We start from the raw sequence: 27,978 nt of genomic DNA, 5'->3' as shown, positions 1-27,978 counted from the left end.
GTTTATGATTCAGTAGGTCTGAGGTGGGTCCAAACTAATAAATGCTGAGATCACTGGTTTGGAGACCACAGTCTTGAGAACCACTAGGCTGTAGGATTGGTAGGAACTAGCCAGGTAAAGAGAGTTGGGGTGGGGAGGGGGGAACAAGTATAACAGACCATGTGCAAACACCCCAATCTGGAAAAGACCTGGGGGGTTTCAGGTAACAGAAAGGTCAGTGTGTCTGCAAGGTAGTGAATTAGTGAACCAGTGGTGATGAGGTGATGTTAGAGGTAAACCTGACCCTTATTCCCATCCTAATACTCACTCCACTGGAGACACTCTAGTGATAGCATGTCTAAGATGAATAGTTCCACTGACCCCGAGAGATGTCTATTAGAACGTGGGGCTAATAGAATAAGGCTGACCCCGAGATACTATGAAGATTCAAAGTGGTAAGGTAGGCAAAGGGCTGAGCACAGACTAAATGCTCAGTCTGTTCTAGATGTCCTTCCTCCTGCTTTCCCTCACTTGAAACATGGCCCCGCCTATCATTTAGCTAGAAGGGGACCTGATCCTGAATGGGTGCTGAGGTGCTAACCTAGAGCTGCAAACAGAAGGAGTTAATGTGCAAGTGCTCCATGCTTTCTAAATGGGGGATAAGGTTAAATAGTTGGGTATAAATAAGAAATCTGGATACTGCTTCCAAAGAGCAGGGGTGTGTGTGTGTGTGTGTGTGTGTGTTCATTCTCTTAAATCTCCTGCAATTTATTAATGTCATGGATTTTAAACTGAAGAAAGCACGGGCTGGGTTTTTGGGTGCCAAAGTTCACAGTTGACATTACGCCAACTCAATTTAGACCGCATTTACTCAGAGCTTACTCTGTGCCAGGTGCTATTCTAGGTGTTGGGAAGACAGAAGTGGGTGCACAAGGCAAGGTCCCTGCTCTCACTGGGAGATGGGAACATAAGCAACATAGAGCCGTGGGATGAAAGCCACGACAAAGATCTGTACAAAGGGCAAAGAAAATCGGGCAGAGCAGTTTTGCCCAGGGAAGTCAGAGACGGTCACAGACAGAAAGTGACATTGGAGCCAGGCCTAGAAAGGAAACATCTAGAGAATGAGCAGAACTGAGGGATAAATGAACAGACCCCCTTTAAGAAATTTATTGTTATTGTTTTAAGCTCTGACCTAAATCATCGTTATGAGCGTCTAGAAGATACATGGCCACATGGTGTTGAATTTGATTTAAAATATTGCATAAACTGGTATATATAGAAACACATATGGAAACAATCTGAAAATATTTCTCCTCAAATATAGTGTGATTTGCTTTTACGAATTTGCTATTTTTGGATGAAAAAGTGAAATACAGTTTGGTCTTCAGAGACGCAGAAGAAATTCTATTGCCGTCCCAAGTGAAAGTAATTTTGGTTCTTAATTCATTCATGTATTTAGTCAGTCAACAACTATGTAGTTAGAAAGTTCAATTTTGAAACACTGCAATAGGTCCTTTAGAGGCAACAAAGACATATAAGATACTGTCCTGCCCTCAGGGTTCTTCAGGGCTTAGGAGTGAGAAAAACACCTGAACATAAATAATTCTAGCAAAAGTGGTGGTAGGTAATATGAGTGAGTACAAACAAACTGCTCCAAGTATCTTGAGGAAAACAAGCTATTTCCTCATTGGGATAATCATGGAAAGCTTGAACATTGATGGAGAAACCCTTTGCACTAGGCCTTAGAGGATGGAAAGGGATTGGAAATACAGAAAGCAGGGTTGGGGAGGGATTCCAGGCAGAGGTAGGTTTGTGAACAAAATGGGTGGAAGATCACCGAGAAATGGCACTTCGGCCTGTTCAGGGGTATGACTTGGGGGAAAGAACTGGAATAGGTAGATGTCAGCCTCATGGCCAAGTTTGAACTTGATTCCCCTGGCTGTGACTTCTTGGCATCTGAAAGGGCAAGCATCTGTCACTTGGCTTCTTGTACACTTGTTTTAGTTGACAACTCAGGCCTGGCCTTCATCTTGGCATAATTTCGTCCAACCCCTAGGATATGCTTTAAAAAATCAGTCTGTGAATGCGGGTAGAAGTATCATCACAGTGTGGCTCCAAATTGTCCTAACGGCCAGGGATTCAAAGTACGTCTTGTTCTTTAGGCACTTATAATCCATGTCTAAAGGTTGAAGGAGAAGGGTTTTCTATGTCCCTTCAGGAAACAGATGAAGGCTTGTCCTACACATTTTGGACAGGTGTCAGGAACCCCACAAGGGATGGTGCAGTATCCATGAGCTAGTGAGAGTCCAGAAGCTGTTACCATCTGTAGGCTGATGATAACACCCTTGGGACAGGCAACACAGCCAATGTTGGAACTTGGAGAGAGCTCTGGGCTGCCCTGGGGTCTCAAAGCTACTGCCCATGTTCTCACCCTGAGTTGATGCCCCATAGTGGCTGATTCCAACTGCCTGGAAGTCAGAGGGCAGGGGGCCCACTGCTGTATTCTGTACTGGTCCACCTCCCAGGGCACAGGGTCAGGGAAGGAAGATGTAGAGCCCATCTAGAGGAGTAGACAGAGAGATTCTGGCAAAGTCTGGCAAAGTCCTCTTAGCTCTAGTATTTCCGTGATTCCAAAACTACAGTAAGCCTTCATTTACTGCATTGTTGTTCTCAGAAGTTTATAAATAAGAAACACAGGGAATTGGTTGGCTGGAGAGATGAATGGTGGATGGTGAAGGAGTCTTTGGCTCAGACAGTTCATTAAATAGCAACTCAACCAGATTGCAAGATTGGTGAACACAGGGACTAGGCTGGGTTTGTTCATTGTCAAATCCTCAATGCCCACCACTGTGCCTGGAGCTTAGTATACCCCAATATATGTTTGTTTGAATGAAGTGATAGATGAAACATCAAGAACATCAAGCAACATAAAAGGTGCATCTGGGAGTCTTAGGACAGGGGAATTCAAAGTTAGGGTCGGGAGCTAACATTCTTGGACCAAGAAGAAGCAGGGGATGACAATGTTTGTTTTTCCTGCCTCTAGTACCTTTTAGATCACACCTTCTTCCCCCCCCCCACTCTTTTTTTTTTTTAATATTTTTATTTATTTATTTGACAGACAGAGATCACAAGCAGGCAGAGAGGCAGGCAGAGAGAGGAGGAAGCAGGCACCCTGCTGAGCAGAAAGCCTGATGTGGGGCTTGATCCCAGGACTCTGGGATCATGACCTGAGCTGAAGGCAGAGGCTTAACCCACTGAGCCACCCAGCCACCCCGTAGGTCACACCTTCTAATACCAGCCAGGGAACAAAGGCCATTTCATGGTCTTGGAAGATAAAGAACAGTCTTTTTTTTTTTTAATCTTGCTATCCTTTTTCAGTCACTTAAAAGGACAACATTCTAACTCCTACAGCCCGACTTCAGTTCATCTGTTCATTCAGTGAACACTTACTGAGTGCTTATTTTGTGCCTGGGAATCCAAAAATAAGACAGATACAGACTGAGCCCTCAAGGAGCTTAGTCTGGTAGGAGCTACAGACCCACCATTAGGAAAGTATAGTGCTAGTGCAGGCTGCGGGGAGTGCGGGGCACTGGAGAGAAATCAGGAGACACACACACAGGCTGGAGCGCTCAGCCTAGGCACATTGAGACCTGAAGCATCCCTGTTTTCCACCTGCTTACTTCATCTCTGGCATCGCTCCCCACCCATGCCCCCAACCCCCAGCAAACTCCCCCCCCCCCCCCCCGTAAGTAACAAAGTAAATGATGCATAATGCAAATTCCTGAGGTAACACTTTGACTTGGAGACATTCACACAAGTGCCATAAGCTGATCTGTGAGCACAGGTGGAGGGTACAGCTCTTCCTCAAACTAGAGAAGAGAGCAGGAGGTCAGGTGGGCACAAAGTGGGTATCTGGATTGGGGAAGAAGAGAGGACAGGCAAAGAAGGGAAGCAAGGGGCCATCTAGACAAACCTCCCTGACTTCAGAATTTGGGGGAGTGTCAATACGATTTACCATTAACTCTTTGCAAACAAGTCGGAAATAGGTGAGGAGGCTTGTTTGTTTACTTGTACTTGCATGGTTGGTTTTTAGCCTCTAGCAACTGTGATGTAGGGTCACAGTCTCAAAAGTATTGTTAGGGACCTGTATGATCCATATGAACACTGATCACCTGATTTACAAGGTACATGGCTGGCTTCCAAACATGGACAAGTCTCTTATGAAATTGCTTCATTCCCAGAGGTTTTGCTAATTGGGATATTTCTTGTCTTTACTTGAGTATGATGACTAGCGATAGGAGGAAAACACAAGTTGGAGGAGGAGAGGTGAAGTGGGGGGGGGGCAGAAATAGAGCATTGGTCAGAATCTAAGGGCAATGGTTTTTTAATTTATCTTTATCTATATTTTTACATCTTTATTTTTTAATTTAATTTTTATTTTTTAAAAGATTTTATTTATTTATTTGAGAGAGAATGAGAGTGAGAGAGAGCATGAGAGGGTAGAGGGTCAGAGGGAGAAGCAGACTCCCTGCTGAGCAGGGAGCCTGATGCGGGGCTCAATCCCAGGACTCCAGGATCATGACCTGAGCTGAAGGCAGTTGCTTAACCAACTGAGCCACCCAGGTGCCCCTATATCTATATTTTTAAAAGCCCACTAAAGTTGTAAGAATTTGATTGAAATGCATTTAATTCTTAGATAAATTTGGGAAACAGAAGTATTTTTTAAAAAATGACTACAACTCTCCATCTCTTAAAAAAAAAAAAGATTTATTTATTTGACAGAGATCACAAGTAGGCAGAGAGGCAGGCAGAGAAAGAGGGATAAGTAGGCTTCCTGCTGAGCAGAGAGCCCGATGTGTGGCTCAATCCCAGGACCCTGAGACCATACCTGAGCAGAAGGCAGAGGCTTAAACCGCTGAGCCACACAGGTGTCCCTCCATCTCATTTTTTAAAGGAGGAAAGAACTTCCAGGCCTGGAAAATTTGGTTGGGATAAGTGTGTGTGTGTGTGTGTGTGTGTGTGTGTGTGTGTGTGTGTGTGTGTATGCAGAGCTGACTTTCATTTTCTGTAAGAACTCTACTTCTGTTAGGGAGTAACCCTATTTAAGGTGTTGTTTGATGTCCTTGCCTGGAAGAAGTTAGGCTGGAATCAACCTCTAGTCTGAGGGCAGGTTATCTTACTGTCCATCTACAGGTATCTCCTTTGTCCAATTCTCTCAGTGTTCACCTCTGGAAACCCTTTGAGACTGGATCCTTAACTCTCCTGCTCATGCTTCCTCTCATATCTGTGTATTGATGACGGCTGGATTTTTAGCTCCAATCCAAATACTTCCCACCACTGCAGACCTGTTTCCTCTTACTGACTAGACATCTTTCCTGGGTGTTCCATGGACACCTCAGACCCAACAGACTCAAACTGCTCACCGAGAGTGTTTGCTTTACTACTATACCCAGGAGTTGCCCACTCATAGCCCATTCATTACAAACCCCTACTCCATCTCCAAGTATCCTTCCTGTTCTCCCCTTGCCCTCCATTTCTAAGGCCAATGCTCTTCTTCAGGATCTCCTCAGCTCCTTCTAGATTGTTACTATCTCTGTATCCCTCTTTGTCTTCTCAACCCATGCATTCCTCTACAACAGATATATCTTTATAATGTACAATCTCTATGTCTATTCCTTGTGTCAAATCATTCTGGAGTTTTCCATTTTCTAGCTCTTCACATCAGTGGACAACTCATTTAAATAATTTCATTCTCTCTGGTGGGTTTTCATCCTGTTATATGGCCATGGCTCCTGAGGCTCTTTGCTGGCACCTGCTTTTCTGCTTGACCTGTAACAGTTGGCAGGCCCACAGTGTGGGTTTCTGCCCTCTTCTCCCTTCTGATTACATGGCCTTCTTTGGTGACCTTATCCAACCCATGGCTTCTGGTGGCAGCTTTAAACTGATGATTCCCAAAGTTATGACTCTAACGCTGACCTTTTTGCTGAGCTTGAAACACAAAGATCCATCTGCCTCCTTGACAAGGTCACTTGGAAGTCTAATAGAGACTCGAACTGAACAAGGCCAAGGCCAGGTTGCTGCTTCCCCACCCGTGCTTTTCCTGCTTTTCTCACACGCTTCCCTATCTCAGTAAATGGCATCTCCATCCACCCAACTGCCCAGGCCAGAAACCTAGGGACTATTCTTGTCCACTCCACCCCCCACATGCACTTCATCACAAGTCCTGTCAGCCAGACAATCAAAATGAATGCATCTAGGTCTGCCCTGCTTTCTCCCTGGTCATCCCCATCTGTCACGTAGCTCACTCCAGCAGCCTCCTACTGTCCTACCAGCATCCACCCTTGATCCCCTAGGATGGATTCTTTATACAGTGGCCAGAGTGACTTTTCCAAAAGTCATTCTGTGTTTCTTCTCTGCTTAAAACCACCTCAAGGCTTCCTGTTGCACCTGGCCACACTAGCCTCCTCTCTCTTTCTTGAATTTACCAAGCTCTTTCCTGCCAGGAGGATTTTGCATGTGCTATTCCCTTCTCTGGGGTCCTCCCCGGGATGTTTGCATTCCCAGCCCCATGAGTTACACCATGTGTCAGTTCAAATGTCCCTTCCTAGAGCAGCCTGCTCTGACCTCCCAAATTAAAGTGGCCTACCCTTCAGTTTTTCAGATCATAAGATAATATTTTGCTCTCCTCTTGTTCTTAACTGTCCCTCTTCCCTCCATTAGAATGTAAGCATCATGTCAGTATGGATTCATGTTATTTACAGTCTATCCTCAGCACCTAAAATCATTCCTGACATGCAGTAGTTGCTCCAAAAGATCTTTGGGTGGATGAATGAATATATAGTTGATGCTTGAAGAGGGAGGGTGTCCCTTCCTCTACATATTCACACATGCACTTGAAACTTTCCATTCCCTAAAACTTTAGCTACTAATGACCAGAAGCCTTACTGATAACACAAACAGTCCATTAACACAAAATTTGTGGGTTATATGTATTATATACTATATTCTTACAATAAAGTAAGCTATCAAAAAGACTGTTGAGAAAATAATAAGAAAGAGAAAATACACTTATAGTATACTGTCCTGTACTTATTGAAAAAAATCTATGTGTAAGTTGACCCCTGTCGTTCAAAGCTGTGTTATTCTAGGGTCAACTATAAAATTAAACAAATTTGCCCCTATTCAAAATATCTTGATAGACAGACAGATAGATGTGTTGAAGGTGATATAAGTATCAGTGAAGAGTGGGAGAGGTCCAGCTCTCAGACATGCTTAAAGGAATGTGTGACAGCCACCTGACATGGGGGCCTCTCCTCAGAAAAGAAGGCAAGAGTGTCTCATCATTAATGCCTATGACTTCCTACTAATAAATAATTTTGAGATATTTTATTGATAACACTGAACTTCCCAGTTCACATTTATTCTTTGCAAATGTGTAATTCCAGGCCACAGGGCTAATGCCCATCTAGGTGATAAGTTGCTTTTCCTTTCTCCTTTGTCTTGCGCCATCCTGAGGGCAGGGATCCAGGTTAGAGGATATCTGGACTTGAATTCTGTAGGAAGTGTGTTTTGTTTCCTCCGAGTAGCTTTGGTTGATTTTGTCTGAGGTTGCAATATGATTAGGAAAACCTGGGGTGGCTAGGATCCTGAAACCACTCATGGAGTGAGGGAGACCACAGGCGTCCCCAAGTGGCCTCTCAGAGTCTATTCGTCCATTGTCAGGAAGACAGATATGGACTGTCTATGTATTCCCTTGGTTCAGGAGAGGGATGCGGGGAGCAGGATAATGCTATGCCAACCAGTGGAAGAATCATAGAAGGAGTCTAACACATGTGCTGCCAGGGTCATTGATGATCGTGGAAGGTAAAACATGGACTTAATATCTTCATTACATTTCTAGAAAAGAAAAGCAAAAGCCATACTTTCTCCTGTGACTGCGGGGATTTTCCAGCAGAGCTGCTCAAGAAGTCCTCACAGACTCTCTGCACACAGCACATGCCTGTGGCAGCATTTTAAATTTTTTAAATTTCTTTAATTTAAATGTTTTAAATTTCTTAATTTCTCCAGAAGTTACCAAACACTGGTAGCACCTGTTTGTACTGGGCTTTCACACTGTGGCAATCACACAAGCACCAGCTTGTCAGCGACATTAACATCTTCAGTCTTCAAAGAATGACCAGTGCCATGCTCGAAGGACCCTAAATGATCCACTGTGCTAGACTGGAAACTCTGTGTCTCAGGTTTCTCTTCTTCTTCTCCCACCCCACCTTTTCTTTTCTTTCTTCCTTCTTTCCTTCCCTTTGTTTCAGTTCCCTTTCCTGCTCTTTCTGCCTCTTGTCCTTTCCCTCTCCTTCTCTTACCTTCTTTCCTTTTCTTCCTCCCTTCCTCCATCTCTTCCCCTTCCTCCCCTTCCTCCCTTTGAAAGTCATACCCCACTCTATAGTACCCTTCATGGTACGTGACAGGAAATGTCCAGTGGGTTTAAGTGTTGGGCTCAATTTAACTGTATTACATCCAGGGTGGAACAGAACACTTTAAAACTGTTGGGGAGGGTATGTGCTTTGGTGAGTGCTGTGAAGTGTGTAAACCTGGTGATTCACAGACCTGTACCCCTGGGGATAAAAATATATGTTTATAAAAAATAAAAAATCACAAAAACAAAAACAAAAACAAAAAAACAAAAAAAACTGTAGGCCTCAAAAGACACTTATAGTCTAGCAAATAGGTGCTAGCCCTCCGAACCCTGGCTAGTAGTTTCGAGATGCCATCTGATTTTATGCTATATCTTGGGAACCGCAGACACCCCGCTGGCTGCCACAGGCATGTGCTGTGTGCAGATAGTCTGTGAGGACTTCTTGAGCAGCTCTGCTGGAAAATCCCCGCAGTCACAGGAGAAAGTATGGCTTTTGCTTTCCTTTTCTAGATAATTGGAAAGAAAATTCTTTGTTTTTCCTCATTGTCTCTCTATTACTAGTTTTCTCTTTCCTGTTTTTCTTTTAATTTATTGGCTTTTCTTTCTGAAAATGTTGGGGGGTTTTTTTGTTTTTGTTTTTTTAGTTTTTTTTTGCTGGGGTCAATTGGCCCTGAGTTTTTCAAGGCATCTTTTTACCTGCTGGGTTATTTTTGCCTCAGACTTTCTTCAAGTTCTTCTGCTGCTCCACTACCTCCAAATCTCAGGCTGAAATTGCTCTTTCACCTCCTGATGTCTTTGCTGTTTTGCTTTTCCTTGTCCGTATGGGGCCTGGAGAGGCTACGATTATGACATAATGGGGGATTTTGCTGCCAATTTAAATGACCTTAGTTAGCCCTTCTACCTTTTGCCTTTCCTTTTCCCTCACTTTTTCATCTGCGGAAGGAGGAAGTGTATTAGTTTTGCTATTGTGCATAACATGTTACCACCGATTAAGTGGCTTAAAACAGCACACATTACCTCAGTTTCTGTGAGACTGAAGTCTGAGCATGGCTTCACTGGGTCTTCTGTATCAGCTGGGACTATAGTCTCATCTCAGGTCTGACTCGGGAAGAGTTCTCTTTCAAGTTCTCCTGGTTGCCGGCAAAACTTAGGTCCTTTTCATCTATGGGACTAAGGGCCTCAGTTTCTTACAGGCTCTTAGCCAGAGGCACCCTCAGTTTCTTGCCACATGGACCTCTTTATTGAGGTTCTTTGCTTATCAAAGCCAGCAAGAGAGACTCTCCTACCAAGGCTATGTAACCTAATCATTGAAGTGACATCCTGGGGGTGTCTGGGTGGCTCAGTGGATTGGGCCTCTGCCTTTGGCTCAGGTAGTGATCTCAGGGTCCTGGGATCAAACCCCACATTAGCCTCTCTGCTCAGCAGGGAGCCTGCTTTCTCCTTTCTCTCTCTGACTGCCTCTCTGCCTACTTGTGATCTCTCTCTCCTTCTGTCAAATAAATACATAAAATCTAAAAAAAAAAATATCTTTGAAGTGACATCCTGTCACCATTTGCTCCAGGTAGGAAGCAAGTCATAGGGTTCCATAAATGCATGAACACCAGGAGATGGGGATAATCGGTGACCATATTAGAGTCTGTGCACACAGAGAGGAATGCTTTTGAGAGAAAACTTTGGGCTCCTTAGAAAAAGACTATAAAGACTATATTCATATTGTTGTCATACCTTTCTATTGGCCTTTATAGATTATGGCTAACACCCAAATAATAATGTTTCTCTTTGTCTCTCTCCATGTCCTGTGGACTAGTTTCATGCTACTTGTTTTCCTTTTCTGTCATTAGAAATCTCATCAGCCTCTCTGGATAAGAAAGTCAGCAGGAAAATATTGCTGTTGTTGATCTTGGTTTTAACTGGACTGACTCAGCCCTGTGGGCAGCTGAGAAAGGAAAAGTCTTTGCAAATGCTCTCTAGGTCTTTGTTAGAAATCCCTCCACCCAGGAACCAGGTATGGGGCAGGTGTGATAATAATCACAAATAAGAAGCCAGGCTTATTTACACCTGAGGGATTTAAGTAGGAACAATTTATTACTTTTAAAAAATGTCTGCAAGCTTCATAATAGAATCTGCCCAGACCTTTGATTCCAGCTCTTCAAGTGGGGGAGGGGGGGAGGAGGAGCAGGAAGGATGGCAGCACCTTTGGCTTGATCCAAACTTGACTCACAGTTGGTAGATTATCTGCACTAATTAAGACTGAGGGATAATCCTACCTACCCTCCACCACACACAACACATAAATAATAGGGCATGGTTTCATAGTCATATAAATAAAAAAGTTCTCCTTCACTTTGAGGACGAATGGTCTTTTATATGCTATACTGTATGCATTAATAATGACTAATGTCTCTGACTTTAGAGTCTCTTTAAAATAATAACATATATGAATTTTAATTGAGGAATGAGATAAATCTGATGCTTCACTGTTTACTTGGAGGTGGAGACACAAGAAGAAAGTGGAGAAGGGTGGGCAAGATGAGGAGAAAGCTGGGTGCCCAATCCCCGAGTCTCAACCAGCACCAGGTTGGGCAGCTCTAGCGAGACCCGACTTCCCTCGAGGGAGGGGGAGAGGCCCTGCGGGGAGCGAAGTAGTTAGGGGTGCGGTGCGCTAAGCGGACTCAGAGTCGGGGCACCACACCTCGGGAGGGGCGCTAGGACCCAGGCACCCGCTGGCCTCGGGACGTGCCTGGGGAGTGAAGGCTCTAAGAGGCTCCGGCTCGGGGCCAGAGTCCCTCGGAACGACCAGACCCTTCCCGTGGGCGCAAGGCGCGGGGTGCGGGGTGCTGCAGCCGCGTGCCCGCCACGGCATGGAGCAGACGCGCTGCCGGCCGAATGCCCGCCAGGTGAGCCCCTCGCGCAGGGTCCGTACGTCCCGCGGGCACCGCGCCTGGCAGCCGTCCGAGGCCGCCGCCTCCCCCTTCTCCAAAGCCCCGGGCACCCGGGCTCGGCGGCAAGCGGGCTGGGCGGGCTGGGTGCGCAGGCACCAGGCCAGAGCTTTCCCCCACAGCCCCTCTCGGACACCGGCGCGGTGAGGAGGGGTGTTTCTTCTCCTCCCACCCTCCTTGGTCTCTGCGTGTCCTGGTGCCCTACTCCCTTCTCCCTTCCCAGGAGGGGAGCACTTCGAGTGCCTGGTGTAACCGCCCGGCTGGTAATTCCGAACGCGAACAGTCGCCCACCAGCAGCAACCGGCCGCTAGTGCGTGTCCCTGCGCAGCAGCCGCGGCGCTTTCCCTGGCGTCACCCCGAGCTAGTGCCGCGACGGGCCGGGTCCACCCCCTCCTGTTGCACCCCGAGCTTCCCACGCCTCTCTGCGCGGCCGCGGTGCCCCTGCTTTCCTGCAGCAGCCACTCGCCTTCCCGGGAAGCGAACCACCGCCAGCCCCAGCTTGGGGGGGGGGGGGGCGGGGGACAGTGGAAGCGAGGGTGGGCGTCCTGGTGGCGGAAGCCTGCGTGCGGTCCCTTCGGCACCCGGGCCTGCACGGTCCCGGGGACCCGTTCTCACCCGTGCGCGCAGCTCCCGCCCGGCGCTCGCTGGGCACACAGAGCGTGAGGTTTAAACCACCCGCCTCCTGTGGGGCAGATGCAGCGCGGGTGCCAAGAAGGCTCTCACACCGTGGAGGTATAGGCAGGTGCCGGTGAGAGCAGTCTGCAGTTCAGGGAGGGGCGTTTCGTCCAAGGAGGGAGCTTCCACCCGCCAGCTGCCGCTTTGAACTTGTGGGCCTTCTGCTGGGCGTCTGAGCGTCACCTGAGTGCATTTAGTTACAGGATCAAGGAGTCGCGGGTCCCCGGACTGTGGCCGAAGACGAGGCTTGGCTAGCGGTCTTAAATGTGCAACAGGGTCCTCTGTACCCTCAAGACTAGCCCTGGTCGTGCATTCTGCTTCCGGCTCAATTTGACGCCAGTTTGCAGTCTCCAAGTTGCCAACCCCAGGAAGAAAGGCCGCTGAATCGTTACAGTGGGCGAGCGGCGAGTCGCTAGGGGTGCACGACCATCGCGGTGCAATGGCAACTTTTGCCAGCCGCCAGGTCGGGGCGTGGGGGTGGGGGTGGGGGTGGGGCGGGGCGTGTGTGCCTACTCGGCTGGTAACAGACACGTGTGTCACACGTGTTTACACACCTAGGACTGACCTAGAAGAGAAACTTCCTCTAAACTGTGTTGGGAGACAATCAACAAAAACATTTACACCGCGTTGGTGGGGATAGGTGAGGTAGGAGGACCTTCCCTTTAGGATTTTATAATCTGCCGGTTGGCATTGCCAGCTGTGCTTGACTGCCCCTCTGACCTTGAACGAGCTATTTTAACTTTGCTTGGTTGTCCAAGAAGCAAAAACGGAAGAATGATAATCCAGCAGCAGTGGAAAGCGCATTCCCTGGGAAGCCAGTCCTTGGGCTCCAGCCCTAGCTGTTTCACTGCCCAGCTGTGAAACTTTTGGGCAAGCCACACAAAGCCAGGGACTCAGCTGCTACAAAAGGCTCCAAAAAAACCTTTAATTCTTGGGCCACTGTAGCAGCAATTTGCCAAGCTTAGATAGCCTACAAATGCTCACTAGTTCCTTGCATTCTGCATTATACTTGGTTCCACAGAGCATCCATGGACTGAAGAGATACTGGATCAGAACGGTGGGTACATTGAATTTTAATTCCAGTCTGTTTCTAGAGCCACACAAACCTTTCAGGCTTACAGTCTGGGAAGTAACCCTGGTTGGTTGAATTAATACTTCAAATGCACCGGGTTGGACCTCAAATAGAAAGTCCTGTTTAAGTTAGAGTGTGGTCACATAAAAGGTTCCTTCTGTGGTTTTGAAAGATCCTTGCCATAAGTACAGTGTCACAGAAATTAGTAGAGGAGAAGCCCCAGGCTAATCCCTTGGCAGAAGAGGGCAAGTGTGCTGTACATCTAGTGGGGCTACTTTAGATTATCCCTGATAAACACTCTGTTTACCTGGGAATGACTCCATTATTGTTAACTCCCCAGAGAAGAAGTGTATCGGTTTGGTAATGAAATAGGGAAATTGTCTTTAGAAGCCACGTTAAACATTAGAATACCTAACATAGCTGAGTTTACTGGGATAAGCACTGTTTTAAAAAGCATTGTCTTTTTATTTAATTTCAGGAAGAGAAATAAGTGGAATGATTTATTATGTTTTCTTCCTAGATAATTTTTCTTTTAAGAGAGAAAAAGCAGAAGTAAATGCAACATAAATTGCAAGAAAGCTTGTTTCTCCGGGTTCCAGAGATGAGTATCATTATCATTACCATCACCATAATGGTGACTGTCTACTAAGCACTTATTATGTACCAAGCATCTTTCTAAGCACCTTATGTACATAGTCTAATGAATCCTGTAACACCTTCTGAAGGAAATGCTATTATTTCTTTCAGTTTTATAGGTGTGAGAGCTGTGAAAGTTTCTGGCCTGAGATCACACAGCTGGTAGGTAGTAGAGTTGGATCACTTACTTAGGTTTATTTACAACAATTAAAGCAAAATGCAGGAGAGGGTTGGGAGGGCAAAAAGTGTTTACCAGATGTCAGGTACTTGACACACATCAATGCATGGAGATTAAGAAATCTTTCATGATTGCTAATTTACTTTTCTTTTTCTACTTTTTATCCTTGTGCTCCAGTAAATATGACATAGGTGTCTTTTCATGTGGACAAAAAAGTTGAACTTTTTTTCAACTATATAGATTTGAGTGCAGATGATGAACCATAATTTATTTAACCAATTCCCTTTAAGTAGGCACTTCTATTGTTTCTGAATTTTCACAATCACATATAGTGCTAGCATAGTGTTATCTTCTTATTTCTATATTTCTGCACATCTGTCCAGCTCTTTCTGGTCAATTAATCCTAGGGGTCAAGTTGCTAAGTGAAAGAGCATGGTTACCATTTGATATGTACTCTTTATTTTTTTTATTTTTAAAGATTTTATTTGTTTATTTATCTGACAGAGATCATAAGTAGGCAGAGAGACAGGCAGAGGTCGGGGGGCGGGGGGAGCAGGCTTCCTGCTGAGCAGAGAGCCTGAAGGGGCCCAATCCCAGGACCCTGAGACCATGATCTGAGCCAAAGGCAGAGGCTTTAACCCCCTGAGCCACCCAGGCACCCCCTGATGTGCACTCTTTAATAGATACTGCTAACTTGTTGTCACACAAAGAAATATAATTTTTGGTTTGGAGTCCAGTTCCTCCACTAACATGTTTCTGGGCTTTTCAGAAACCGGGAATCTGAATGGGTCTCACCTGTATTGTCTGTCAGTTGGAGGTGGTCGAACCTATTGGTTCTAATTCTGCAAATATGTACAATCAGAGGGTGAACAAATGAAATTGTTCCTATGTGAGCATCTTACCTGCAAAACTGAAAATTTAATATGGTTTCACCCAATGGCACGTTAAGTCCTGAAATAGGTTTTTGGTAGTCCATCTTTTCAAAGGTGGATTTGTGTGTGAGGAGAGGCTAGAGTATGCTGCAGTCACAAATAACCCCTGAAACCTCAGTGGCTTTAAAAAAAAAAAAAGTTTATTTCTCATATTAAAGTCCAAAGCAGGTTAACAGAGTGCCCTGCCCCACACAGTCACTGAGGGAGCCAGGCTGACGGGAGCTCTGCCATCTTGTAACTCCATTTTCTAGAGCATACTGTCTCCCTGGTCCCATGGCAGTGGCGGAGGAGAGAAGGACCATGGGCAAATAACACCCGCCTTTAAGTGCCTCAGCTGAGGAAGGAAGTGTATTTCTTTTATTTATGATCCTTTGGTCACACACAACTAGTCACAAGGACCTCACCCCAATGCAGGGAGGGTAGAAAATGTTGTTTTCCCTCATCCAGAAAGAGGAAATGGTGTGGTAAATACATAGCATTGTGTATTAGTCTGCTAGAGCTTTTATGACAAAGTACCACAGGCTGGGTGTCGTAAACAAGAGAAATTTATCTTATAGTTCTGGAGGCCAGAAGTCCTAGATCAAGATGTCAGTGGGGTTGATTTCTTGTGAGGGTCTCTCTCCTTGGCTGGTACATGGCCACCGTAGAGGAGGAAACATAATTTTCCCTCTATCCTTCTAGGTTCTTGGCAGATACCCTGCCCCCTGAAATAAAAAGCAAAAGCAAAAACAAAACAAAACAAAACAAAAAAACAGATCTACAGCAGAAAAACAAATTTTAATAACATACACATAATTACTTGGCACTTTCTGGAGTCCCACAAAGATAATGAGACCTGTCAAAAGGCGGCCACATGATCAGGGCCATCATGATCATCTTGATCTAAGGGAAAGGGGTCTGAGGTTTCCAGGGGAAAAAGGCAATTCAAAGGAAGGTGAGAAAAGTGAATGTTTGGTAAACCAAGGTTGCCCTGCCCTGCAGATAAGTCTTTCAGGGGAGTTATCTCTGGTAATAGCTCCCTTCCTGGTACAAGATCCCTTTCGAATGTAAATTTCTCTTACAAAAGGTAAACTGCTACCCTGTTTTCAGAGCTTCTTTTGTGTCTGCAATTCCTTAAAAAATAATCAGTTCAGAATAATCCTTATGCTAAAGAGGCATATTTTGGGGTAGCACATACTGCTCCCCTTTCACCATCTTTCCCCTGCATCTTCATGCGATCTTCTCTCTGTGTGTCTGTGTTATAATCTCTTTAAGACAAATTTTTTTTTAAAAGATTTTATTTCTTTATTTGACAGAGATCACAAGTAGGCAGGGAGACAGGCAGAGAGAGAGAAGGGGAAGCAGGCTCCCCGCTGAGCAGAGAGCCCGATGTAGGGCTCGAACCCAGGACCCTGGGATCATGATCTGAGCTGAAGGCAGAGGCCTTAACCCACTGAGCCACCTAGGCGCCCCTAAAACAAATTTTTAAAAAATATTTATTTGAGGGAGGGGGGAGAGAGAGTGAGCCTATGCAGGAGAGTAGATGCAGGGAAAGGGCAGAGGAAGAAGGAAGGAGAGAATCTCAAGCAGACTCCCGCTGAGTGTAGAGCTCTACCCAGGGCTTGATCCACTGGACCTGAGATCCTGACCTGAACCGTAATAGTCTACTGCTTAACTGGTTGAGCTGCCCAGGTGCACCCCCCATACACATACTCTTTTATAAAGGCAACAGTCCTGGGTTGGAATCCACCCTCATGACTTAGTTGAATGTTATTGACCTCTTTAAGGCCCTATTCAGATATAGTTACATTCTGAGCTGGGGGAGGAGAGTTAAGAATTCAACATATGAATTTGGGGGAGGGGCTGCAATTCAGCCCCAAATCCATTGTCGCTGTCATTATGTGGCCCGTCCTGAGGTGTAGTTTCCCAGTTTTTATTTGAGGAGGCTGGGGTGTTTCTGAAGCCACATCACAGAGCCATCTCTCTCTTCACATCTCATCCTCAGCTACTGACTAACAAAAAGTGTTATTTTTCTGAATTCCCTGGATATGGTTTTAAAGTGGCCCAGTGTTACTACCTGCATCAAGTAACATTTCCTTTAACATGAGACAGAGACTGTAGGAGAGGTGATGAGCGTGGTGGTTACATGAATCCTGAAGCAGGCGCCTGAGCTCTAATCCCTGCCCTGCCCCTTTCCAGCAATGTTTCCTCATCGGTAAAGTGGGAAGAACAGCACTTAAATGTTACGGTGCCAATGAAATTAGATAATATATGTAGAGCGGTTGGCATATACCAGGGGATCAGAGTGATGACCTTGATTATCTGCAGCTTCAGAAGCTCTTGGAGCTGTCCAGGCACAATGTGCTGTGTCCCAGACTGCTCCCCAGGGGCACGGACCACCCAGAGGGACTGCAGCTTGAGCTCCCAGGGCTTCCCAGTAGCCTGGGAGGCAGGTGTACCTTCAGAGGAAAGTCATCACGTGACCACTTGAAAACTCCCAGTAGCACACACATATTTAGGTCATAGGTTCACAGCGAGATCTGTGAGCCCAAAAGGAGCACAAGAGACCCTTCCTTTAAGTAGCCCTTTAAATTATCCTCCCCATTTCAGTTGAGGCAGCTAGGGCTGGCAGTTAAAGCAGGACGTAAAAGCAGCACTTCAGGTTTTCTGAGATGTTCCCTGTCCCACTCTAACGCTCCCAGAATCAGGGTGTGTTTTCAGTCGGTGGGGCCTGAGAGCTAGGCCTGAACCTTTTCCCGCTAACGGGCGGGGAAGGACTGTTGCTGGCTTTCCGTCTGACGGCATCGGCATCTTCCGCTTGGAAACATAAGGAGTTAGGCTAAGTGCGGATTGCCCTACAGCTGGGCTGGATGATCTGCCTGGATTACTGGGAAACTCTAGATTCCTGCGCCTGTCCCAGGAGCAGGAGAGCTTGGAGCTGTCGCGAGGCCCTGGGCCTGCAGTCCTGGAACAATAGACAAGCCCCTGGGAAACCAGGGCAGTGGCTTTTCTGGGCCGGCGGGGGGGCCAGGCACCTCATCCCTATCCACGGTGTGCATCCGCCACGTGGTGTGGGGAGGCCAAGACTGCACGGTGAGTAGCCGCTGGACTTCTGCGAGACAGCAGACGCTGCCGTGTTGTGTTTCCTACTCTAAAACCAAGTAATGGCAGTGTTGGATTAAAGCCGGGAGTGTGTCGATTACCAGCCTAAATCTGGGACCACCATTTCCCCAGGGTGGAGCGGGGGAGGGGGAGAGGACACGGCACCTTATAAGTTGTCGTCCCTCCCCCCTCCCCTCCCCCGCCCCCAGGCCATAGTTGCCATCCCCAGGGGATGTATTTACTCAGTTTTCACTCTTGATATTTTCAACTTTTCAGTGGACGTGGGTGCCCTGCTGTCAACCCATGGATTGAGTTTAATTGCTGATTAAGAAGACTTCAAAAAGGTTACACTGTGATTCAGCACCGAAACAAAAAAGTTACTGTTTACACAGTTACAAAGAGAATCAAGGAAATAGAGAATGGGCCATAAATTTGATATTCATAGAACAAATATTTGTCAGGATGATGCAATTTCAGCTTTGTTTCGTTTGTTTTTGCAAAGTAGCAGCCAAGGGTGCTGGATAAAGAAAAGATACCCACAAGTACATAAAGCTAGATTTATGCTTTGTTATTGAGATGCATGCAGGAGGATTACCTATCACATGGCAAGTAACTAAACTGAAGAAGGCAAGAGAAATTGCCTAATCCGACGGTATAGGTGAGAAAATTCAGAGCTGTGAGTGGCTAGTGAAACCAGTTTGTGCCTCTTACAGGGCTGGCATTAGACCGTTAAGTTATAGTTTAACGGGCTGAATGTTTTTCTTAATGGTACACAAAGTGATGGTGTTTTGTGTAATCAGTGGTGTCTTAGTTTGGAGAAATGTGGCAGAAGTGACAAAGAGACTGGGATCTAGGTCCCTTACCTGCAAAAGGTGCACATCCCTGACCCAGGTGTTATCTGACCCCAGCATCCAGACTGGTGACATAGGTCACTGACCCAGAGTGTGCATGCCTCCTTAGGAGTGAGGAGGCTAAGGTGCAAAATTTGAGGAGGCCCCCAAGTGGTCAGCATGTGAGAGTGAGGATCTACTTAAATGTTGTGGCTTAGGGGTTCCTGGATGGCTTCAGCTCAGGTCATGACCTCAGGGTCCTGGGCTCAAGCCCTGCATTGGGCTCCCTGCTTGGTGGGGAGCCTGCTTCTCCCTCTCCCTCTGCCCCATACTTGTGCTCTCTCACTCTCTATCTCAAATAAATAAAAATAAAAACACATCTTTATAAAATACTGGGGCTTACCCGATTTGCTTGCCTTACCAGAGTACCTCCAGGTTTTGATCTTTGAATCAGTTTCTAAATGACTAAGAAAATTAAACTGAGATGCAAGTGAATGAAAATGCAATCATCTAACACATGGCCAGACAGTATTCTCCAGTGTCAATATTACTCCTCCTGGATGAGATCTATAGATAATATTACTAAGAAAGAGGTTGGGACATTGTGAGGAAAGTGACCAAAGAAGTGTACTAACACACCACATGCATTCTTTACAGTTGTACATCTGTACAATTAGCCATGGCTGATTAAACAATAGAAAAACAAGTGATTTCTCTAGGTTTTTAGGATCTGTTTTCTAGTTCCTTTTAGTGATTTTTAAAAGAAAGTTCAAGACCGTCTTCCTTACAGTGGACTGGAATATAAAGAGGAAATCAAATTCCTTAGGTAGATTTCATTAAATACTCTCTATTTCAAAATCAGCACAGAAGGTCCTCTTAGTAACCTAAGAGTTCTTTGGATGGTTGAGGGGTTCTAGATCCTGTCCTGGCTGATGATGGAATGATAATCACAAGATTGAGATACATAATATTGACAAACGGTTTACTACGAGCAGCTTTGTCAAAGGGCCTGTTCGTTGGACATCATTTCTGCCTGAAGAGCATTATTCTGCAACATACCTTTTCATGTTTCAAAGAGGAAGAACCTAGCTTTACCCCAGAATAGGCTTTTCAAAGGGACAGTGGCCACTGAAGTATTTTCACCATCAGAGAGCAGGCTTTCCTCTTTAAGGAAGAGCATTTACCATCTTTTAATATGGCACACATTGGAGTTCTCAATGTGCTGTCACTCCTGGTGGGAATAAATTTGGTCTGAAAGGCTATAGCTCACCCACTGGTCTCTGCAGCAGTGGAAAAGATCCTGTGGCTTTAGGAACTGCACGAGAGTAAAATAAGCAAGAAGGTGGGAGAAGATGGTGGAAGGAGTAAAGGGGTTTAAAGCAGTGTATCCTGATCCTGGGGCATCACAGCACACAGAGGACCATAGCGATGTTGTCTGAGATGCTAGAGTCAGTGGACGAGACTCTGGGGTTGCTTAAGACCCTGCACAGGGGGCCTGAGGGCTGAGAGAATATCTTGTCATGCTGTACCAGGTCGGTCAGTCCACTGGTGAGAAGCCCTGGTGGAAAGTGTAGCTCTCAGGAGGAGGGAGGAAGGGACAGAGCTCAGAGACCACCATATCATGGGTCCCTGCCTGCTTTTCATCCTAGATGGCCTCTAACCCTGGCCTGGGGGTAGCTGGCCTTCCTGGTCCTTCCCTAAGCCCTATGTTTAGGGGCACATGCTTGGTCGGCAGGCCTTTTCTCTGTCTCTGTCCATGCAAGCTCGGGAGGTCGGTAAGAGCTGTGAGCATCATCAGGAGGGCGCAGACTGCGAGGATGGTCACTTCTTCCTGTAACTTCTCATCTGTGGGGAGAGAGCAAAGAAGGAAAATTAGAAGGTCAGCTGGCCATATGTGCCTGGGAGAGAGAGCGCTAGGGAGAAACTAGGGAAAGATAGGGAGAAAGATTGAGCAGGAAGGGGTGTTCAGGACTCCCCAGGATGGGATGGGGAATATTTATTTAGTAAATTGGGTGGTCAGAGAAGGCCACCCTGGGAAAGGGAACATTCGAGCCGAGGCCTGAAAGAAGTAGGGAATGAACCATGTAGCTGGCTGGAAAGTACTTTCCAAGCAGGAGGAATAGCTGATGCAAAGGCCCCGCGTGTCCAAAAGGTTAAGGTACAGAAAGGAGGCTCGTGTGGCAAGGAGCCCATGAGTAAGGGGAGGGCAGTAGAGACTGATGTTGGAAGGTCATGGAGGCCTGACAGCTGAGGGCCTTGTCTGCTCTAAAGACCTAGTGAGATGGGAGTGATGGAATCTGACTTCAGGTGTGGGCAGGTCACCATTGCCGCAGCCACGCTGAGAAGAGCCTGAAGGCAGTCAAGATGAAGCTAGGGCATGTGCTGGGAGGCATCACAGTAATCCAGGTGAGAGATGGGCTGGCCGAGACCTACGTGATAGCAGTGAACATGGTAAATGATGGTCCGATTCTGGTTTAAGTTTTAAATGGAATTAACAGAATTTGTAGACAGATGGGACATGGGGTGAGAGAGACTCTAGGATAACTTTAGAATATCTCTCAGACCCCTTGCAGCACTAACATGGTGTCTGTTGTTTTTTTTTGTTCAATCCTTTTTTTCTTTTTCTTTCTTTCTTTCTTTTCTTTTCTTTTCTTTTTTTTTTTTTTAAGATTTTTGTTTATTTATTTGACAGAGAGACACAGCAAGAGAGGGAACACAAGCAGGGGGAAGTGGGAGAGGGAGGAGCAGGCTTCCCACCAAGCAGGGAGCCTGATGCAGGGCTCGATCCCAGGACCCCGGGATCATGACCTGAGCCGAAGGCAGACGTACAATGACGGAGCCAGCCAGGTGCCCCATAGTGTCAGTTTTTGTCATCTGTCTTTGGTCCTGGCCACCTGGCCCCTGTCTTTTTGTACTCAAATGAATTCTTCATGAATCAAATCTGACGATCAGGGCTGATATTGGGAGTGACCATGGTCTGGCTTAGTTCTTGCCCCCTGGTTTTCCTGGAAAAGAAACCTTTCAAGGGAGATACAAGGCCAGACATTGACTGTGACAGCTCTTCTCAATAAGCCAAGGTCAGAATAAAGGTGTACCTCCCCTTAGAAGCCTTTCTTTATAACCAGATTTGAATTTAAAGGAGAAGGGTGCATCATAGTTTGACAGCTAAAAATTACTGCTCTTGATAACTGAACCATAATCAGTGGAGAGATGAGAACCAATGGAATCATTGGTTGCAGAAATTCATCTAATAAATGAGATGGTAGAGAAAAAAGAGAGAAAAGCCCATAATGCATGGTTTTGGTGCCAGTGCCCAATGAGACTCAATGAAAAGTCAAGAGAAAGCAATGCTTTCAGTAATACCAAATCTGACACATGACTGGGATGTGACTGAGAAGCTGCTACCATCTTCCTCCACTTGCTTGACCCCCAACTTGTCTGTCTTGTTTCAGTTTTTGTTCTTACAGGTCTAAAAGTTGTGTTCCCATCATCACTTGGGGGCTAGCATATAAACCAGCTGTTGGAAATGTTGGCCACCTATTGGTGAAGACCTCTTATGGAATTAAAGCAACTGCTGATCTCTCAACATGTATTCTAGAAAAGCTCCAGTGGGCGAAAGATATAATAGGCTCAAGAATAATATGGTTAGTAAGGAATGATGAGTTTATTATTGTCTCAGGAGTGTCACTGTGCTCAGGCTGCCATAACAAAATATAGCGGGCTGCGTGGTTGAAACATAGCTATTACTTTTCTCACTATTCTGAAAGCTAGAAGCCCAAGATCAAGGTACCTTGAGGACTGCTTTCTGTGAGACCTCTTTTCATGGCCTGTGGATGGCTGCCTTCTCACTGTGTCCTCACATGGAGTCTTCTCTGTGTGCTTGTGGAGAACTCAGTGGTATCTTCCTCTTTTGATAATGACATCTGTCCTGTTGGCCCTTATGGCCACATTTAACCTTAATTATCTCCCTGAAGATCCTATCTCTAAATATAGTCACATTGGAGGTTAAGGATTCAACTTAAGAATTTTAGAGGACACATTTCAGGTCATAACATCAGACAAATGCTGCAAATTAAGAAAATAAACCTGTATTGATATTATTTATATGTAATTACTTATTGTATATTATTTATATACAATTATTTATTATTATATTTATATATATTATTTATATACAATTAAATATATACCTTAAAATTTTTTATTTTAATTCCAGTGTGGTTAACACACAGTATTATATGTTTTTTTGAGGTGTGCAATATGGTGGTTTAACAATTCCACACATCAGCCAGTACTCATCACAAGTGCAAGTGCACACCTTAATCCCCATCACCTGTTTCAGCCATCCCTCCACCCACCTCCCCTCTGGTAACCATCAGTTTGTTCTCTGTAGTTAAGAGGCTGTTTCTTGGTTTGTTTCTTTCTCTCTTTTTTCCTTTGCTCATTTGTTTTGTTTTTTAAAATTCCACATATGAATGAAATCATATGGTATTTGCCTTTCTCTGACTTAGTTCACTTGGCATAATACTCTTTAGCTCCATCCATGTCAGTGCAAATGGCAAGATTTCATTTTTTTTATGGCTGAATAATATGCCATTATATTTATGCATGTACACACCACATTTTCTTTTCTTTCTTTCTTTCTTTTTTTTTTTTTTTTAGATTATTTATTTATTTATTTGACAGACGGAGATCACAAGTAGGCAGAGGAGCAGGCAGAGAGAGAGGAGAAAGCAGGCTCCCTGCCAAGCAGAGAGCCCGATGCATGCGCTCCATCCCAGGAATTTGGGATCATGACGTGAGCCAAAGACAGGGGCTTTAACCCACTGAGCCACCCAGGTGCCCCACACCACATTTTCTTTATCCATTGATCAGTGGATGGACATTTGGGCGCTTCCAGAATTTTGCTGTTGTAAATAAGGCTACTATAAACAAAGGGGGTACATGTATCACTTTGAATTAGTGTTTTTGTATCCTTTTGGTAAATATTCAGTAGTGCAATTGCTGGGTCATAGGGTAGTTCTATTTTTAACTTTTTGAGGAACCTCCATATAGTTTTTCACAATGGCTGCACCAATTTGCTTTCCCACCTGCAAAGCAAGAGGGTTCCTTTTTCGCCACATACTGACCAAAACCGGTTGTTTCTTGTGGTGTTGGGTTAAGCCATTCAGACCGGTATGAGGTGGTATCTCATTGTAGTTTTGGTTTGTATTTCCCTGGTGATGAGAGATGTTACGCATCTTTTCATGTGTCTCTTGGCCATCTGGATGTCTTCTTTGGATAAATGTCTGTCCATGTCCTCTGCCCATTTTAATTGGATTATTTGGTTTTTTGGGGGTGTTGAGTTTTGTAACTTCTTTACGTGTTTTTGTTACTAACCCTTTATCAGATATGCCATTTGCAAATATCTTCACCCATTCAGTATTTTGCCTTTTAGTTTTGTTGATTCTTTCATTTGCTGCACAGAAGCTTTTTATTTTTATATAGTCCTAGTAGTTTATTTTTGCGTTTATTTCCCTTGCCTCAGGAGACCTATCTAGAGAAAAGTTATTATAGCCCGTTTCAGAGAAATTACTGCCTATGCTCTCTTCTAGGATTTTTATGATTTCAGGTCTCACACTTAGGTCTTTAATCCATTTTGAATTTATTTTGGTGTGTGCTGTATGGTTCAGTTTTCCCAACACTATTTGTTGAAGAGATTGCCTCTTACCCATTGCATATTCTTGCATCCTTGTTGAAGATGAATTGACCATATAATCATGGGTTTATTTCTGGGCTCTGCATTCTGTTCTGTTGATCTGTTTGTCTATTTTTGTGCTGCTACCATACTTTTTTGATGACTGCAGCTTCATAGTATAATTTGAAATCTTCAGTTGTGATACTTCTAACTTTGTTCTTCTTTTTCAAGATTTGGCTATTTAGGTTCTTCTGTGCTTCTGTCACATTTTAGGACTGTTTGTTCTAGTTCTGTGAAACATGCTAGTGGTATTTTGACAGGGATTGCATTAAATGTGTGGACTGCTTTGGGTAGGAAGGACATTTTAATCATATTTGTTCTTCCAAATCTTAAGCATGGAATATTTTTCCATTTGTTTGTATTGTCTTCAATTTCTTTCATTAGAATTTTATACTTTTCAGAGTATAGATCTTTTACCTCCTTGGTTAAGTTTATTCCTAGGTATTTTGTTCTTTTTGGTACACTTATAAATGGGGTTGTTTTCTTAATTTCCTCTTTCTGGGGCTTCATTATTAGTGTAAAATATACACCTTTAAACTTGCATTTTAACAAAGTATATAATCACATTGTATGCCCATGTATTTGCTACCATAGTCTAGATATAGAACAGTTCTATTGCCCTGCCCCTGTGCTCCTTTCCAGTCCATTCTCAGCCCCTCCCATAGTCCCTAAGTAGCCACTAATCTTTTTATTCCAGTAGACTGCATTTCTCTTTTTTAGAGTTTCATATCAGTAAGTCATACATGTAGGCCTTTTTTGTCTGTCTTCTTTACCTACTTTAATGATTTTGCGATTTCTCCCTATGGTTTTTTGTATTAGTAGTTTGACACATTTTATTATTTTTGCGTAGTAGTTCATTTTATGGATGTATCGCAATGTATTTATTTACCTGCTAGTGACATTTGACTTGTTTCCAGTTTTGGGCTGTATTTAAAAAGCTGCTGTGGACAAATTTGGGGACATATGTTTTCATTGCTCTGGGGTGAATGCCTAGAATGAAATTTCATGGTTGTATGGTAAGTATATGTTTACAAAGAAATTGTCAGACTGTTTTCCAGGAGTGACTGTGCTAATTTACATTTCCATCAATGTATGAAAGTACTAGTTGCACAACATCCCTGTTAGCTAACCTGATATGGTCAGTGTTTTGCATTTTAGCCATTTTAGTGGATGTGTAGTGATATCTCATTGCGGTTTTATTTGCAATTCACTGATAACTAATGATTTGCATTTTTCATGTGCTTTCTAGTCCTTTTAGTGTCCTATAAAGTGTGAAACATCTGTTCCAAATTATTGACCCATTTTTATTTTTTGTTAGTATTTTTAAAGATTTTATTTATTTATTTATTTGTCAGAGAGAGAGAGCACAAGCGGGGGGAACAGTAGGTACAGGGAAAAGCAGGCTCCCTACTGAACAAGTTGCCCAATGCAAGACTGGAACCCAGAACCCCGGGGTCATGACTTGAGCCAAAGGCAGATGCTTAACCGACTGAGCCGTCCAGGCCTCTTTTGACCCATTTTTAAAAAAGAATTGATTATTTATTTATTTGACAGAGAGAACATGAGCAGGGGTGGAGTGAGAAGGGGAGACAAGAGAGGGAGAACCCTACTCTCTGCTGAGCCAGAAGCCCAAAGTGGGGCTCTATCCCAGGGTCCTGGGGTCAGGACCTGAGCCAAAGGCAGACGCTTAACTGACTGAGTCACCCAAGCACCCCTTGACCCAATTTTTAATTGAGTTGTCTTCTGATTATTGACTGTAAGACTTCTTCATGTATTCTGGATATAAGTCTTTGGTTATATTGTAATTCTCCCAGTCTGTGGCTTGCCTCTTTGTTTTCTTAAAGGACAAAACTTTAAAAGTTTGATGAATTCCAATTTATCAGTTTTTTTCTTTTAAGATTCATGTCTTTTACCTTCTTTCTAGGAAATCTTGGCCTACTTCAAGTTATATAAAGATTTTCTCCTCAGTTTACCTTCAGAAGTCTTTTTGTTTTAAGCCCTTAAATTCTGTGATCCATTTCAAGTTATATTTGTGTATGGCAAGACCCAAGGGCTGAGGGTTGTTTGTTTTGTTTTTGTAGTATGGATTCTAGTCATTCCACCACCAATTTGTTGAATAAACTATATTTTCTCCATTGAATTATCTTAGCACTTTCATCAAGAATTAACTGACCCTAGAATTGTGAGTTTGTGTCTGGACACTATTCTACTCCACTCATCTGTTTATTCCTTTGTGTATGATGTAAAAATCTTGTGTTATGTACAAGATGTATCTATAAAAATCTTGTATTCTCTGTACTCCCTCCCATCCTTTGTGTTATTTTGGCATTCATTTTACCTCTACATATTTTATAAATACCACAGTACAGGAGTGCCTTGGTAGCTCAGTCAACTGAGCATCCAACTCTTGGTTTCAGCTCAAGTCCTGATCTCAGGGTTGTGAGATTGAGCCTTGTGTCACCCTCCACATGGGTGTGGAACCTGCTTTGAATTCTCTCTCTGCCTCTGCCCATTCCCCTCTCTAAAAACAAAACAAAACAAAACACCACAATACATTGTTATTATTTTTGCTATGAAGTTATCTTTTAAAAACAATAAAAATAAGAAAAAAGTCTCTGTATATACCTTCATATTTACCATTTTAATGCTTTTCATTCATCTGCATATAGTTACATCACTAACTCATATCATTTTTTTTCTACCTGAAGCATTTTTAGAATTTTTCTTGTAATGAATGATTGCTAGTGGTGAATTCTCTCACTTTTTGTTTGCCTGGGAAAGCCTTCATTTACTTTCATTTTTTGGAAAGCTATTTTTCCCGCATATAGGTTGACAGCTTCATCGTATAGTACTTTATATTCTGGCTTTCATAGTTTTGTTTTTTTCTTTTCCCCTGAAGATTTTATTTATTTGAGAGAGGGTGAGAGAGAGAGCAACAGAGAGAGCACGAGTGTGCAGTGTGCAGTGGGGGAAAGGCAGAGGGAGAGGGAGAAGAGGCTCCCTGCTAAGCAAGGAGCCCAATGTGGGGCTTGAACCCAGGAACCCAGGATCATGACCTGAGGTGAAGGTAGACATTTAACTTTCTGAGCCACCCAGGTACCCCTGGAAAAGTCTGGCACTCTTATCTCTCTACTTACTATGTCCTCCTTCTCTAGATGCCTTTTTTTTTTTTTTAAGATTTTATTTATTTATTTATTTGTCAGAGAGAGAGCGAGAGCGAACACAGGCAGAGAGAGTGGAAGGCAGAGTCAGAGGGAGAAGCAGGCTCCCTGCGGAGCAAGGAGCCCGATGTGGGACTCGATCCCAGGACGCTGGGATCATGACCTGAGCCGAAGGCAGCTGCTTAACCAACTTAGCCACCCAGGCGTCCCTTCTCTGGATGCTTTTAAGATTTTCTTTTTATCAGTGGTTTCAGAAATTATATTCTATCGTGCCTTGGTGTGATACACTTTTGATTTTTCCTGCTAGAGGTTTGCTGAATTTCTTAGATTTGTGCATCACTGAGG

The 27,978-nt window shown here is 44.4% G+C and overlaps 1 protein-coding gene across 2 annotated transcripts in view; it reads left to right on the top strand.

The window, feature by feature from the left end:
* Positions 1-11,049: 11,049 nt before the first annotated feature.
* PDE8B (phosphodiesterase 8B) overlaps positions 11,050-27,978 on the top strand; it is a 264,201-nt gene continuing 247,272 nt past the window's right edge. For both annotated transcript variants that reach the window (XM_045074484.1, XM_045074483.1), the window contains exon 1: positions 11,050-11,289. In XM_045074484.1, coding sequence (XP_044930419.1) covers positions 11,254-11,289 — 36 coding nt within the window. In that variant the 5' untranslated portion in view covers positions 11,050-11,253. The remainder of the gene's footprint in view (positions 11,290-27,978) is intronic.

The sequence above is a fragment of the Mustela putorius genome, unplaced genomic scaffold, assembly GCF_011764305.1.
Source record: "Mustela putorius furo isolate JIRA1106 unplaced genomic scaffold, ASM1176430v1.1 tig00537350_pilon_pilon_pilon, whole genome shotgun sequence".
Lineage (NCBI taxonomy): Eukaryota > Metazoa > Chordata > Mammalia > Carnivora > Mustelidae > Mustela > Mustela putorius.
The sequence above is the reverse complement of the archived record's forward strand: the minus strand, read 5'-3'. Positions and strand labels throughout refer to the sequence as shown.